The 17,274-nt window shown below is 45.5% G+C and overlaps 1 protein-coding gene across 7 annotated transcripts in view; it reads right to left on the bottom strand.

Moving 5' to 3' along the window:
• STK32B (serine/threonine kinase 32B) overlaps positions 1–17,274 on the bottom strand; it is a 393,997-nt gene that overhangs the window by 50,799 nt on the left and 325,924 nt on the right. For all 7 annotated transcript variants that reach the window (XM_086705468.1, XM_086705467.1, XM_086705469.1 and 4 more), the window contains one exon: positions 9,002–9,091. In XM_086705468.1, coding sequence (XP_086561594.1) covers positions 9,002–9,091 — 90 coding nt within the window. The remainder of the gene's footprint in view (positions 1–9,001; positions 9,092–17,274) is intronic.

Below are 17,274 nucleotides of genomic sequence, written 5' to 3'. Positions count from 1 at the left end.
TGAAGCTTGATTCACACCTCACACCATATGAAGAACTAAATTAAAAATGCATGTAGCTTTAAGTAGAAAATCCAAAAGTATAACACGTTTACAAGAAAACAAAGGGAAAAAAAATCTCTGTGACCTCATGTGAGGAAAAGATGTTTAGATACAACACCAAATACACAATCAACACATTTTTTTTTAAATTGGACTGTATCAAAATTTAAAGCTCTGCTTCTAAAAATATTCTATTAAGGTGATAGAAAGACAAGCTACTGACTGGCCAAAATTTTTGCAAAACTTGATATCTAATAAAGGACTAATATGCAGCATATATAAAGAATTCTCAAAAAAGCTTGATTAAGGAAAGTCACTATGGCCAAATCATGGCCAAATGATATGAACAGAAGGTGTCTAGGTGGAAAATAAGCAAATGAAAATATGTAAAACACCATTAGTCACTAGGGAATTGTAAATTAGAACCACCACCTCCGTAATAGAATGATTAATAGGACAACAATAACCACAGGATAATAACCAGCATTGGTGAGGATCTAGAGCAACTGGAGCCCTCATGCGTTGCTTGTGGGATGTAAAATGGTCCAGTCATCCTGGAAAACAGCTCGCCAGTTTCTCAGAAAGTTCAACATACCCTTACCATATGACCCGGCAATCCTGCTTCTAGCTAATTATTCTAGAGAAGTGGAAACTTAAGTTCATATAAAAACCTGAATGCCGATGTTTACAGTGGCTTTATACATAATTATGTAAAACTGGAAACAATTCAAAAGTCCTTCAGCTGGTGAATGGATGAAGAAATCATGTATATTCATCCAGTGGTATTCTACTTAGCAATCAAAAGGAAAGCTACTGATACATGGATAAATCTCGAATACATCATTTGAAGTGAAAAAAAAAAAAAGGAAAACAAAACAGATTTGAAAGGCTATAGACAATACAACTTCATTTCTATGACTTTCTGGAATAGTCCAAACTGATCACTGGTTGCCAGGGATTGGGATGAGGGAATTTTGGGGGTGATGGAACTGTTCCAGACTCTCTTGCGGTGGTGCTTATATGACTGTGTCCAAATTCACAGAACTGTACATTAAAAGAGTGTACTTTCCTGCATGAATATTGTTACTCAAAAGTAAACATCTCGAACTACAGATTTATCAGGTTGATGATTTTTAAAGTGATTATCTACCTTACAAATAGCCAAGCCAATGCATGCAGGAAAATTATGTTTGTTCTCAGATGTATTTTGGAGCCATAGAACACTATTTGGCACATAGAAAGTGCTCAACAGATTTCTGTTGGATGGATGGATGGATGGATGGATGGATGGATGGGTGGATGGATGGATGGATGGGTGGATGGATGGATGGATGGATGGGTGGATGGATGAATGAATGAATGACAGGTTCTCAGGAAAGACACTGGGCACTGGAGCCTCACTGGCCTGGGTCTGAATGCTGGCTCTGTTACTCCCTCTGACACAAGAGTCAGCAAACTTCACTAGCCTCAATCATTTCAACAAGAAACATACTCCCATCATCATGATGGCTCCAAAGCCACACTTGTCTGCTCACTGCAGCCTCCTGCGGAAGGGAACTAACATTTGGTGAGTGCCGGCACTGGTCCCCCAGTGCACCCAGCATCCTCCAGCCAACCCTGCTCTGATCGTGAACCAGGAGCTGTTTAGGGTCCGTTTTCCCCGCTTGACTGTGAGCTCCGTAAGGCAAGGGGATTCCCAATCCAGGCTCTGGATTCCCAATGCTAAGCTGATACCAAATAATCAACCATCTAAACAATAACGACAGAAATAATGGAAATAATAACAATAACGCTACCAGCTACCAGTAGTGTGCATCTACTGTTTGTCAGGCATTACGTTACGTGCCTTCTACAGCCACGGCACGAAATCTTCACAGACAACTTACTAAGGCAGATTGCGAACCATCCACCCCATCTCTCAGATGAGGAAACTATCAGTTGGTCTGGCGGCCAACACTTCTTGAGGACTTGCCATGTTGAGCATGTTAACGTGCATATGTTGGGTAACGAGATCGGCCACTAGTGTGAGACACCCAGACTGCCCCACGCTGAGGCCACACTTCACCTGGGCCCACTCCTGGCTTTCAGCTCGTTCCGCAGTCCCTACCATGGCACTCAAGACCCTCATCTTTGGCCTGAGTACTGTCAACTCAAGACCCTCATCTTGGTTCCCACCCCACCCTGTCTTTTTCCATAAGCTATAAAAAAAATAAAACTGCATATTTCCCCCCTACACCATGCTGTTGCCTCCTCTGTGCCTTTGCCCTGGCTGTTGCCCCTGCCTGAAACGGCCTCTCCTTGTCCTTACCGAACAGGCAAACTCAGAACGCACCCTCAGAGTCTAACTCAGATTGTCACCTTCTCCAGGAATCTGTCTTGACAGGGTCCTGTTTACACCTGTGCCCACGCATCTGTCTGCCCCACTAGCCGGGGAGTCTCCGAGGCCCCGGAGAACATCACTCATCTCTTGAGCCCTTCATCTCCTAAATGTTCTGTAAATATTCGCTGAATGAACACTTGACTCTTCATTTCACCACAGATGAATAAACTCTGAAGCCCTGGGCGGCCGCTGGAACATTTCTGACTTCTAATCTGGCACATTTCAGAGAGATTTCTATTTTTCTCTGATTGTGAGTGCCATCTGCTCTTTTAATTAATGAAAATTCAGTTCCATGCAAATGCCTCTTCGAGGATCATCCTTCATGAGCAACCTCTGGGAGCTTACTCATCAGCCTGTTCTCTGAATCTGTGTTTGGAACATTCTGGGAGCTTGTTATTGGGCCTTTGAACTGAATCACGCAAGTGAACAAAATCGACCAAGCTGCCACTTGACCTCAGGAGTTTACAGCCGTGGGAGCTGTAGGGTTTGAATTTATTGAGAGAGCTCTCTCCCTCACCCCGTCCTCCCCAGTAAACTCCCATGGTGTCCGAAAATAGATCCACTGGGTAAATCAGTTGTGCCCGCTAAATCCCGTAAAACTCTCTCCTGTTCACGTGTTCATTAACATAGGGCTGAAGCTCCTTTAAATAGAAGGAAACCAGGAGCCCCGAATCCCACATACACTTGGGACGATAGACTTTTGTCTTGTGTGAGAAACACGGCTTTGCAACGCAGGAACTCCGAGTCAAAAGGCAGCTTGGTGTGTGGCAAAAGTGCGGACTTTGGATCCGAACAGACGTGGCTTCAAATTCTGGCTCCTTGACTTGCCAGCGGTGTAACTCTGGGTAGGTGAATCAACCTCCCTGGGCCTCAGCTTCCTCATCTATACAATGGAGAGATGTAGAAACCTCACATGGATCTTCCGAGGGTAGCTCAGGTGGTTAAGCGTCCAACTCTTGGTTTCGGCTCAGGCCACGATATCACGGTCTGTGAGTTCAAGCCCCGCATTGGGCTCCGCACTGACAGTGCAGAGCCTGCTTGGGATTGTCTCTCTCTCTCTCTCTCTCTCTCCCCACCCCCCGCCCCTCCCCTGCTTGTGCTTGCTCTCTCTCAAAATTAAATAGATAATTGCAATGACAAACATGTAGCAGGGTCACAATACGTGTTGGTTTTCTTCTCCCTTTTGGACGTGGGGCCCCTGTGGAGAGTGGCCAGCTGGGTCACCACTTGCCTGCTTCCCCAGAGGCTGGGAGCCAGGACATCACTGGGCAGTCAGGGAGTGAGGCTGGGGCAGGCCCGGTGGCATCTCTGAGGAGGTGCCGGAAAGTCTGATATGCATGGCGATGGAGCAGAGGCAGAGAAGAAAGGGCTGGTACAATACTAACCTGAATTTCTCCTGTGGCCTACGGTCTACACTCCTGGAGATCAGTCTGCTTTTTGGGGAATAGCTTAAAGGAAGTCAGAACTAACTTACAGGGTTACGAAGGCGGCTCCAAATGGGACACATTTCTCCTTATGTCCTTTCTGCCTCCTCACTGCCCTTCTGGAGATGATGGCTCGTTCAGTTCTATTGGCTGCTCCTGGCATGGTGTCCCCTGGGCCTCAGGCTTGGCACTCTTCCTCTCTTCTGTGTCCTCCCTGGGGGACCCTGTCACTGCCTCGGCTCTGCCGAATCTCAGTGCTGGTAACTCCCCAGTCCGCAATCCTGTCCACATCACTCCAGGAGCCTGGACAGCATTTCCCAGACACCTCAATTTCAAACTCAATTTCCTGGAACCCCACACACCTGTGGGCCCCGTTGTGCTTCCCACACAGAGGACATCACTATAGTCTACATCGCTGTGCAAGACGGAAGCCTGGGAGGCAGCCCTAACATCCCTCCCACTCCTGTTCTCCCACCCATTTGTTAAGTCAGTGGCCTCCTTGGACAGACTAGCCTCAGCTCTGGAACCTTCTGTAAAGGGATATCAGAAAGACCTTCAACAGTGAAAGCCGTATCGGTGTGAAGATTCAGCGTCCCAAGGGGACTATCTGAAGTGAACAGGCTCCCTTGAATGCATGCCTTCTGGTGTTCACACTGACGTGGGTCTGACCCTCATCACTGACATCTTTCCTCAGCTCTAAAATGGGAATGAATAATTGTGCCTGTTTGTGACATTAAATAAGACTGTGGATGGAAAGCACTTAGCTCAATGGCTGGGCACGTAGCAAATACTAAGAAGGACTATTTTTACCATTATTTGTGGCCAAATTTCACTTATTTAATAAATAAAAGATGAACGACACACGTAGTGAATTCTCAGAGGTGATGACATAGTTTTGAATCTCTACACATCGACGCATGTGAACTGACAGAGCAGATAAACAGCTAAGCCAAAACCCATGCGTGACACTTCCTACAAAACTAAGTTGTCTCCCCACAAGTCCCTAAGTGTAAGTACGTGAAAACAAACCAGCAATAGTGACAAGACTCCCGTGGTAGTGATTTCTGAACAGAGGGAAACAGAGAAGACACAGGACTGGATACGATGGGTTAGAGAACAGAGAGTGCCAACACAGCCTGCAAGAATTTCCTGGAAGGCCTAGCTGGCCAGTTTGAGAACAGTGGCTACAGTATGGAAGAGCCTATCCAGTCCAGTGCTCTGTGGGGGCAGGTCAGTCTGGGACCCCAAATGTCTGTCGTCCAGCTGGAGCTCCCTTCTAGAAGGAGCCCCAAGGAGAAACTGTTGAAAGTGGAATCAAAAGCTCAGTGGGACAGGGGCCCCCATGGACTAAAGAAAGAGATGTTCCAGATCAAAGTGGGGAAGGAGAACAGATCAGGAAGTCCCAGATAGCAAGTCCCAGTGGATTTGGACACTCTTGAAAACAACAGAAGATGTTCGATTAGAAGAGCTACCCTGGGGGCACCTGGGAGGCTCAGTCGGTTGAGTGTCTGACTCTTGATATTGGCTCAGGTCGTGATCTCAGAGTCATGGGATCAAGGCCTGCATCAGGCTCTGTGCTGAGCATGGAATCTGCTTAAGATTCTCTTTCTCCTCTCTCTCTGCCCCTGTCCTGCTTGTGCTGTCTTTCTTAAAATAAATTAAAAAAAAAAATTCAAATGTTTTTATTTATTTCTGAGAGACATAGAGAGACAGAGGATGGGGGCGCAGAGAGAGAGGGAGACACAGAATCCGAAGCAGACTCCAGGCTCCGAGCTGTCAGCACAGAGCCCAACGTGGGGCTCGAACCTATGAACTGTGAGATCTTGCATGACCTGACCTGAAGTCGGATGCTTAACCGACTGAGCCACCCAGGTGCCCCAATAAATAAACCATCTAATTAAAGAAAGAAAGAAAAGAAAAGCTCGCCTGAACCACATCATCATCCAAAAGTTTAGGAAAACTAATTTCACATTAAAATAAAGAAACAGAAAGGTATTGAAGTCAAATTCCATGCAAAGTTATCCTAAGAGGAAAGAAAATAAAGAGCAGAATAACTCACTTAACAATGACGATGGATCAGAAAGATGCACGACCCTCCATCCCAAAACAGAGGAAAACCGTGACCTACTATTTCAGAAGCATTAAAAGATGTGATTGGTTGTTTCATTAATGGTTACCCAATGAGTCAGCCCTTCTGGTATCCATGCCCCCTGCAGTCCCCTCCCACATGGTCTCTGGTCGTGGTCATGTGACTTGCTTTGGTCAATTGGATGTCAGGAAATGTGAAACAAGCAGAAGCTTGAAAGCATGTGGGAAGTGGGTTCTCCTTCTGGAAACCACTGCCACCACGTGAGCAAGCTCACTCTGTCCCCCCAGTGATGCAAGGCCACATAGAGAAAGACTCATTGAACTCAGCTGTCCTAGCTGAGCTCCGCCCCCAGTGGACCCCCCCAGTGGATGAGTGAGCCCAGCCTAAGCCAGCAGAGGAACCATTCAGGCAAATGGTGGGTTGTGAGACACAGCACGATGTCACTCCTCTAAGCCACTAAGTGTTTTTTAAAACAATGTTCATTTATCATTCTCCAAACTTATTTTTTTGTCATCTCCAAACTTCCTTTCTTTGTTTTTCATTGAAGTACAGTTGACACCCAGTGTTCCATTAGTTTCAGGTGATTCCACAATGCTATACACTTTATGCTGTGCTCACCACAGGTATAGCTACCACCTGTCATCATACAACGCTACGCAAGTGCCATCGACTATGTTCCCTATGCTGTGCCTTTCATCACGTGACTCATTTCTTCCCTAAGGAGAAGTGTGTACCTCCCCCTCCCCTTCCCCCATTTCCCCCTCCCTCCATCTACCTCCCCCTCTGGTAACCATCAGCTTGTTCTCTGAATGATGGGTCTGTTTCTGCCTTTTGTTTGTTTGCTTGTTTATTTGTTTTGTGTTTTAGATTCTACATATGAATGAGACCATATGGTATTTGTCTTTCTATGAGTTATTTCACTTAGCATAATACCCTCTAGGCTCATCCATGTGGTTGCAAATGGTGAGATCTCATTCTTCTTTATGACTGAGTAATACTCCATTGTGTATATACACCACATCTTCTTTATCCATTCATCCATCAATGGACGCTTAGGTTGCCTCTGTATCTTGGCTATTGTAAATAATGTCGCAATCCAGGAAGGGAACCTATATGTTTTTGAATTAGTGTTTTTGTTTTCTTTGGATAAATATCCAGTACTGGAATTACTGGATCATATAGTTCTAGTTTTAATTTTTTTTGAGGAGATTCCATACTGTTTTCCACAGCAGCTGCACCCGTCCGCATTCCCACCAGCAGTGCACAAGGACTCCTTCTCCACATCCTCACCAACACTTGTTATTTCTTGTCTTTTTGTTACTAGCCATTCTGACAGGTGTGAAGTAACATCACATTGTGGTTTTGACTTGCACTTCCCTGATGATGAGTGATGATGAGCATGTTTCCATGTGCCTGTCGGCCATCTGGATGTCTCCTCTGGAAAAAAATGTCTATTCATGCCTTCTGCCCATTTTTAATGGAATTATTATCATTATACAACAATAGAAGTTCTTGGATACAAACCCTTCATTAGATATGTCATTAGCAAATGTCTTCTCCCATTTTGTAGGTTGTCTTTTCATCTTGCTCATTGTTTCCTTCACTGTGCAGAAGCTTTTTATTTTGATGTAATTCCAATAGTTTAATTGCCTGAAAAGACCTATCCAAAAAAATGTTGTTATGGCCAGTGTTTCTCTGTGCTCTCATCTAGGGGTTTTATGGTTTCAGGTCTCACATTTGGGTCTTTCACCCATTTTGCGTTTATTTTTGTGAATGATGTAAGAAAGGGGTCCGGTTTCATTCCTTTGCACGTAGCTGTCCAGTCTTCCCAGCACCATTTGTTAAAGAGACTGTCACCTTCCTATTGTGTATTCTTGCCTCCTTTGTCATAGATTAATTAACCGTGTATGTGTGAGTTTAGTTCTGGGCTCTCTATTCCATCCCATCGACCTCTGTGTCTGTTTTTGTGCCGGTACCATACTGTTTTGGTTACTGCAGTTTGCAGTTTGCAGTATAGCTTGAAATCTGGGACTGTGATATTGCCAGCTTTCTTCTTCTTTTTCACGAATGCTTTGACTATTCAGGGGCCTTTTGTAGTTCCATGCAAATTTTAGAATTATTTCTTCTAGTTCTATTAAAAACGCTATTGGTATTTTGATAGGGATTGCACTGAATCTGTGGATTGCTTTGGGTGGTATGGACATTTGAACAGTCGTAATTGTTCCAATCCGTGAACATGATATAAGCCACTAAGTTTTGACTTGCGTTGCTACACAGTCATCAATAACTCATATAGACATTAAGAATTAATAATTAATATAGACATTAAGAAAACTATGCAAGACAAGAAAGAACAACATAAATTGGAATTTAAAAAACTCAGAAGTCAGGCAAGAAAATTCAGGAAAAAAATAGAAATAAAGGGAAAATTACTTCTGTAATAAATATTTTTCTAGAAAGCACACAAAGCAAATAAACACAACAATCTTTAAAAGAAGGAGAAAGAGAAAAATGAGGAAAGTTTTAAACAAATAAAGGAAGAGATACAAAATATTTGAAAATCACAAAATATTGGAGATTTGTAAAGGCCCCACATTCAGACAGTAGGTGTCCCTGGAGAAAACAAAGTAAGGAGATAGCATGCTTACTAAAAATGATACTTCCATCAAAGGTCTTAAAGAAAAACCAACTTGAAAAAACACATTGGAAAAACACTGTGTACCTAAGAATATAGACCCCACATGACCAATACCAAAGTTATATTTTGGCAACACCACTGGACATTAATAAAAAAGAAAAAAATGGTTTTGTCTGCTTTTTTTTTTTTTTTTTTCCCTGAAGCAAGGTTTTCTATCTGGGTAGGAGTCCTCTAGAAATCACAGGAGGAGAAGGTCTTCCTGGCAGGGAAGACAGCAAAGACAAAAGTGTGAGAGCGCCTGGCACCTACCGGGAGCGGATGGGGCCTGGTGTGGGGGTGGCAGGTAGGCGTGGGGGTGGGGGTGAAGCACAGGAACGCTGATGCCTCAGGCACTGGGCCTACAACACCCCAAAGGGGCCTGGAACACTCACCCATGTAGGGCTTGGTCCCAGCCATAGAGGAAGCCTTTTCTGCTCCTTTCACGATCGTCGCTATGTTGAAGTCTGTGATGTGAACATGTCCTGGAGATAGAGAAACAGAAACCCCAGTTAGCAAGAGCTGCAGACGGCTGGGCTATTTCCTTGTCTACTTAAAGCTGTGGGCTGTATGGTGGGTACAAGAACATATTAGAACTTCTACACAGAATACTATTTTTATCTGATACTTTGAAAATGTCTAGTTTGGGCAGCATTATTCACAGTAGACAAACTTAGACAAATTTAGGACAATGTAAGGTCCACCAATGGCTGCAAGGATAAGGAAGATGTGGTGTGTATAAACAATGGAGTACCATTCAGCCATGAGAAGGGAGGACATCCTGGCGTTTTTTTGACAACATGGATGGATCTGAGGATATCACATGCTAAATGAAATAAGCCAGATTGAGAAAGACAAATACAGAATGTATCACTTCTATGTGGAATCTACATTAAAAAAAAAAAGCGCACAGAAGCAGAGAATAGAAAGTGGTTGCCAGGGTCTGGGGTTGGGAGGAATAGGGAGAGTTTGGTCAAAGGTATAAAGTTTCAGCTGTAAGATGAATAAGTTTTGAGAATTTAATTAATAACATGGAGACAGTTAATACCATTTGAATGTGTAGGTATATATACACATACACACAAAAAATGTCTCAGTGATGTGCAAGTTTTTTTTTCTTGTTTGTTTGTTTAGAGAGAGAGAGAGAGAGAGAGAGAGAGAGAGAGAGAGAGAGATAGTGAGAATCTCAACCAGGCTCCACGCTCAGTGTGGAGTCTGATGCAGGGCTCGATCCCACGACCCTGGGATCACAACCTGAGCCGAAAGCTAGAGTTGGTTGCTCAACCGACTGAGCCATCCAGGCGCCCCTCTGCCAGTCTTACAATGTGAATTTTTGGTGACATATGCATATTACTTTTAAGTAAACAAATCTAATGAGGACATGATGCAAACGTTTATGGATTAAAAGTTTGGAGGCACTGACCCAGAGAGTAAAAGCTCACGGTAAATAAATGAAAAGGGTCAGTCTGGACTCCCTCACCCAGGAAGTTGAGTGGCCATGGCGAGGAGAGAGGGTGGAGAGAGGGTTTTCATGCCCAGAGGACACTCTCGTTCTGCTGTTTGCTATGGTCAGTGGGGGCCTGAGGAATCCAGTGGGGAGGTGGCTGGGTATTTGAGACCACCTTCCATTGAGTAATGGCAGCAGATGGGACACAGAGAGGCTGGGCGCACCCATATGTAAGTGTTTAAGAAGCCTGAGAAGGAAGTAAGAAGGACCGAGAAGGAAGGAGACAGGAGATGTGGGGTAAAGGGGGTGAAGAGAAGCAGGAAAGGAAGGGGGTGAGAGGGACAGAGTAGCATTCTGACAGTTAGTACTGGCCTCCCGGGGAACTTGGTACATACCAGAGCCAACCCTGAGACCCCTGAACGCCAGACATAAACGCAATCACATTTCTCTGTTTGTCATCACATCATGTGAAAATGGTTGGATTTGCACACCTGAAAGCTGTGTTCGGGATGCTGGGACTTAAACACCCAAGTGGCTTGCGTACAGAAAACTGACGTTGGGAGGGCCTGGAGGGAACCCCCAGGAGGTGCACAGACATCCGCCAGAGCAGGTGCCATGAGGCTCACTCGAGACGCGCGCCTGATAGCATCGGACGCAGTGGACAGAGAGAGCACCAGTGGGTTCACGTGCAAATCCCCAATCTCAGGCTTAGCTGCCAGCCCTGATGTGTGGGCAGGCTTCTGCCAGACGCTGTGTCCAGAGCTCCTGGGTGGGATGCGGCAGCCGGGTACTCCGTGAGGATGTCCAATTCCCTTCGGGTGCTTGTGGGTGAAGCTTAAGTCATCTAGCCAGGCCCTTGCTGGGAACCCCTTAAGGCCGGACGCAGCATGTGCCCACCCAGGGGGCTTCCTTAGAACATGCAGCTGCTGCAGCCTCTGGGGCTGGACTTGGCGTCTGTGCCACGTCCTACCCGCAGGGAGGCAGCATGGCCTAGCGGTGGGCACAGACTCTGAGCTACACTGACTTGCTTTGGGTCTCAGCTGGGCTGTGATTAGTTGTCTGATCTTGGGCGAGGCACTTAGTGTCCCTGGGCCTCATTTTCCTCGTCTGTAAAGTGGGGAGGGTGGCAGCGAAATACCCATCCCAGAGAGCGGCTGGGAGGAGGCAGGGATTAAGAAAAGCAAAATGCTACAGCGGCTGGCACACACGTTGGGTGGTTTCTCGTATGTGTTTGCTCATAGCTGTGTTATCCCGCCTCGGTGTGGCTCAAACCCCACCTTCTGCAGCCAGGGCCGGTCCGTCCCCCGCACCTGCCCAGGCCCCGTTTCTTTTTTTTTTTTTTTTTTAATGTTTTATTTATTTATTTTTTTTAAAATTTTTTTTTTTTCAACGTTTATTTATTTTTGGGACAGAGAGAGACAGAGCATGAACGGGCGAGGGGCAGAGAGAGAGGGAGACACAGAATCGGAAACAGGCTCCAGGCTCTGAGCCATCAGCCCAGAGCCTGACGCGGGGCTCGAACTCACGGACCGCAAGATCGTGACCTGGCTGAAGTCGGACGCTTAACCGACTGCGCCACCCAGGCGCCCCTGTTTTATTTATTTTTTAAAGAGAGAGAGACAGAGACAGAGACAGAGAGAAAGAGCACAAGCAGGGAAGGGGCAGAGAGAGGGAGACACAGAATCAGAAGCAGGCTCCAGGCTCCAAGCTGTCAGTGTAGAACCTGACACGGGGCTCGAACTCACGAACTGCGAGATCATGACCTGAGCCAGAGTCAGATGCTCAACCAACTGAGCCATCCAGGTGCCCCTCCCAGGCCCATTTCTAATACTAACAAACAAATCCACAGTCCCGTTGTTGACAGTGAGGCACGGGAGGGTCTCGGTCATTTCTGCCCGCGCACCTGTAGGCTTCCATGCAGAGCCACCACACGGAGAGGACCCTGAAACCCTCCAGTATGGCTTTAATTTGGTTTTCCTTCACTTCTCCCTTTCTTTAAAAAATATTAGTATTTGCATTATGAAAGTGACACCAGCTGATTAGAGTAAGTCAAAGACTGCAAATGTGCATCTGAGCCGCTCCCCCACCCCCACTCGTAACCACCAGGAGTCACCTGGTTCTCTGTCCTTTCTCCCTTTTCTGCATATGTGTCTCCACACATATTGGTTTGTCCTTACAGTCATGAGATCAAAGTCCATGGGCTGTTCCAGAAGTTACTTTTGCATTTAGCCATGCATCATGACATCTTTCCATTCACAGGTCTATGTACATAGGTCTGTCCTCAACGGCCTTACCCTTGTTCTCCATTGGAAAGAAATCCAATAATTTTGATGATTACTTGGTGATAAAACTTGACCTGAAACTTCCCTTCATAGTTCTATTTATTCCACTTACGGTGAATATTCATGTTTTGCTATAAAATGTTAATATATTTGATTACCAAATATATTTGATCCCCCTTGGTGATTCATTTAACCCCTATGGGGGTGTTACAAAATATATACTATGTGTTGCTTTTAAGTATTTTTATCTATTAGACATATATTCTTTTCATATTACTAAGGTATATGTTATTTAACATAAATATATTTTTAAGCTGAAAAATTCCGAGATATGAGAACATACCTGGCCCCAAGAGTTTCAAATAAGAAATTGTGGCCCTATAACTGCAAAGCATCCCATAGTGTGGTTGTATCATATTTTATTCACCAATCACCCTATAGGTTTGCAGTTTGGGTTGCTTACTTGTTTGTCTTGTGACTGTATCGGCCCTAGCGGTCTTGAGCATAGCGTTACATACATACAGATACTTTCATTTGACCGGATAAATCCCCACAAGTGGGACTGCAGGATCAAAGGGTTTGCATATTATGTTCTAAAGTTGTCATTTTTGGTACCCTAAACAGGATATGGGAGTGAGTATTTCCGTGCATTGTTACCAGCACTGTTCTCAATGATTTTACTTGTTGCAAATCACATGGCAAGGAATAGTAGTATCTCACTGAAGATGAGTCTGCACATTTTTTTAAGGTTTTTTTTTTTCCCTTTAATGTTTTTATTTATTTCTGAGAGATGGAGAGCATGAGCAGGGGAGGGGCAGAAGGAGAGGGAGGCAGAGGATCGGAAGAGGCCTCTGCACTGACAGCAGAAAGCCCGATCTGGGCTCGAACTCCCGAATGGTGAGATCAAGACCCGATCTGAAGTTGGATGCTTAACTGACTGAGCCGCCCGGGTGCTCCGATGCTGAACATTTCTCACATGATCAGTTACTAACTCCCTGGGAACTGTCTAGAATCCTGAATGATTTTCTTTAAAAAATTTTTTTTTGAAAATATTTTGAGAGAGAGGCAGGGAGAGGGGCAGAGGGAAAGAGAATCTTTTAAAACAATTTTTTTTAATGTTTATTTTTGAGAGAGACGGAGACGGAATGCGAGTGGGTTAGGGGCAGAGAGAGAGACCCACACAGAATCCGAAGCAGGCTCTGGGCTCCGAGCCGTCAGCACAGAGCCTGACGTGGGGCTCGAACTCACGAGCTGTGAGATTGGGAGAGAGAATCTTAAGCAGGCTCCACGCTCAGCACGGAGCCCGATGTGGGACTCCATCCATCGCATGATCCTGGGATCATGACCCCAGCTGAGACCTAGAGTCGGACGCTCAGCCGGCTAAGCCATCCAGGCCCAATAATCAATTTTCAACAAGAGCTGTGTCTATTAGACACATTTACACTGTGCTCTGTGTACTGCAAATATTTGCTCCTAGCTTGTTGTTTGTCTTTAGACTCTACTGACAGTACCTCTTGCCACATGAAAGTTTTAAAAATTTAAATAATAATAAGTTAATTTTATAGTTTGAGTATATTGTCCTTCTAATTTTCCAGAAACCTATTCCACCCCCAAATATTTTGTACAACCTTCTTTTTTTTTTTTTAATTTTTTTTTTCAACGTTTATTTATTTTTGGGACAGAGAGAGACAGAGCATGAACGGGGGAGGGGCAGAGAGAGACGGAGACACAGAATCGGAAACAGGCTCCAGGCTCTGAGCCATCAGCCCAGAGCCCGACGCGGGGCTCGAACTCACGGACCGCGAGATCGTGACCTGGCTGAAGTCGGCCGCTTAACCGACTGCGCCACCCAGGCGCCCCAACAACCTTCTATATTTTCTTAGAATACTTCTAGATCTTTTGTGTTAAAATCTCCCAGGGGCGCCTGGGAGGCTCAGTCGGTTGAGCGTCCGACTTCGGCTCGGGTCATGATCTTGCGGTTCGTGAGTTCGAGCCCCGCGTTGGGCTCTGTGCTGACAGCTTGGAGCCTGGAGCCTGCTTCGGATTCTGTGTGTGTGTGTCTCTCTATCCCTTCTCTACTTGCGCTCTCTCTAAATAAATAAACATTAAAAAAATCTCCCAATCATATAGAATAATTTGTTGTAACATTCTAGTTTTATTTCTTACAAATGGATGGCCAGTTGTCTCACCAATATTTGTTGAAATATTTCACCTTTCCCAATAACTTGTAATGTGACCCTCATTTTCTATCAAGTTCTACATATACAAAGATAGGATTATGGATTCTCTCTTGTGTTCCACTGACCTACTGTTTACCGCTGGGCCAGGACTCTATCAGTTTAATTACAGTAGATGTGTAGGCTGTTACAATATTCGATAGGAGTGCCTCACCTGCACTCGTGTTTCCTTCCAGTGTTTTTGTAGTGACTCTCAGGCATTTATTCTTCTGAGACGAGTTGTGCCCGGTTTTAGGAAATCCCTCCATGAAGTGTGACGGGAATTCCATTAACGTATACATTCATTTGAGGAGTGTGGACACGTCATTTTTCCACCCAGGGTCATGCCCGGCTTTTCATCCAGATCTTGCTTGATTCCTTCAAAATCTGTTGAGTGTTCTCTTCATTTACGCTCTGTAAATTCCTGGGTACATTCGCTTGTAGACAGGTATTACGTAGTTTTGGTCACTTTTTTGAATGAGGATATTTTCCATTTCTTTTTCTCCCTGGCTGTTTTCGGTAGAATGAAAAGCTACTGGGTTTTGCTTCCTCATCTCCAACTGGCTTCTCTGTTAATCTTCCATCACAAAAGCTTTGGTTATCTCTCAAAATCCCATCTTCCCTTCTCAGACAGCACTAGGATTGGTAGCTGGGTTCAGGGCTACCCCGCTAAAGGCTTGACTTCCAGCCCCCCTGCAGCTGGCTGTGGTTACAGGACCAGCTTCTGGCCAAAGGGTGGCAAGCAGAATGATATTTGAACTTCCAGGATATCTCCTTTGAAAGAATTCTCATTCCCTCCTTCCTCCCACCTTCCTTCCATTTGCCTATTACGTGGGTTTGGGAGAACATCCTTTGCCACACAGATGAGGAACAAGATAGAAGGAGGCTCCGCCCCTCTGAACATCATGGACTTCTAACAGAGAAAAAAGAACTTCCATTTTGTTTTATTTTATAGTCTTGGGAAAGCAGTTCATTTGTCTCTTAATGATAGCTCTCGAAGTGGAGTCTTGGTGTTTGTAGGCATAGAAGCACATTATCTGCACACGATGATGGCATTCTTTCCCTTGTTAAGAGGCTTGGAGCAGAGTGGTTAAGAACATAGCCTTGGGAGTTGGGTTGCCTAAGAACCAGTGGTTGGGCTCCTTTGGTAGGCATATGCTGTTTGTGGTCACTCCTACCTCCTGTCTTAGCAATTACTGGTCCTGGTACATCCGGCTTTGGGTCAAGTTGACCTTACCCTCCACTTTAGCATTTGACTCAGGATTATGCATATGACCTAAAAACTGGGGAGATAATTTTCCAGGGAGTTCAAGAAATGAAAACTTTTCAGTTCTTTTTTTTTTTCAGGAGGTACCTAAAGTAATATTCTGTCTTTGGCCAGTGTAAGGTGGGGATATGACCCCCAGAACTGTTAAAAGCCATTTGCTACCATAAAGAAAGGTAGTCTGAAGATGAAGCCTACCCATGGAGAAGGTAGAGCTGCAAGCATAGATGAGAAATGGTGCCAGAGCCTGATCAAACCCTGCCTGAAGCCGCATTCCAGTGGATTTCAGCTGTATAAGCTGAAAAACATCCTTCATTGCTTGGGACTATTTGAGTTCCTCTTTGCCATACATGACTGGCTGTGCATCACGGTTGACACAGCCACTTATGAGATTCGGGCAAGTTATTTCACTCTGGAAGCTTCCAGTCCCTCATCTGGTGAGTGGAACTAATATTAGTAAGTACATCATGGGGTAGCTGTAAGCACTAAACAGAGCAGTTAGGGACTGAGAATGTGACATTTGAACAAGGCCAGAAGACAGGGGTTGAGGGGGAAGCAAGCCATTGGACCATCAGGGGAAGACCGTAGTTGGCAGAAGCTGAGACACATACAGACCCCTCCGAGGGGCCAGCGAGGACGCCTGAGAGAGAAAGGGGGACAGGAGCTCAGACAGGGCAGGGTGGGGCAGACTGTGCAAGACTCCAGGGCTGGGGAGACGACAGTGGCTTTTCCTCCAAGTGAGGGAGTTCTGAGAAGGAGCCACATATCCAACTCACTTTTGAACATCGCTTTGCTGTGAATGGACATGGGGCCAAGCACCAAAGTGGGGAAGAGAAAAATGCAGCCTGTCTAGTTTGAGCCACTGGTTTTTAGGGTCGCATGACTGGAACAGACTTGGTGCCAAACCTCACGGTAAGCTTTGAAGTACGCTTGTCAGGAAGGTCTGACTACCCTCATTTTTTAACAGGAGAGTAACCTTAAGTCCCAGAGGCCAGTGTGCTGTGCAAGGTCACACAGCTGATCTGGGAGGAAGCTGGACTTGGGTCTCAGGCCTCATCCTGGTCGGTGAGCGTTTACCTCTGCCCCACACTGCCCCCTGCATAGCTGCACCAGACAGCCCTCTGCAGGGGCGGGCGGGTGAGGGCTCTGGGCAGGCCTGCTGAGGTTCACCTGGGACTCACGCACAGCAGGTGCGACAGACAGCAAATTCCACTTTCTGGTCCCTCCTCCCAGCCCCCAACAGTGCTAATTGATGAGCTGTAACTCCCTACTGGGCTTCCTTTAACAAACGAGTAAAGATGTGGGAAAGTGAAAATTAGTGCCATATGAGGTCTCCTATGGGTTCCTTCCCAGGAGAATGGAAATTTACGAGAAACTTGGCAAATATGAACTGAGTTTCAGGCTATTTGCTTTCCATAAATCGAAAACATTCAAAACTCAGCAAGAGAAGGAGCTCAAG

This window comes from Puma concolor, chromosome B1, assembly GCF_028749965.1.
Source record: "Puma concolor isolate L17-30 chromosome B1, mPumCon1.1.hap2, whole genome shotgun sequence".
NCBI lineage: Eukaryota > Metazoa > Chordata > Mammalia > Carnivora > Felidae > Puma > Puma concolor.
The sequence above is the reverse complement of the archived record's forward strand: the minus strand, read 5'-3'. Positions and strand labels throughout refer to the sequence as shown.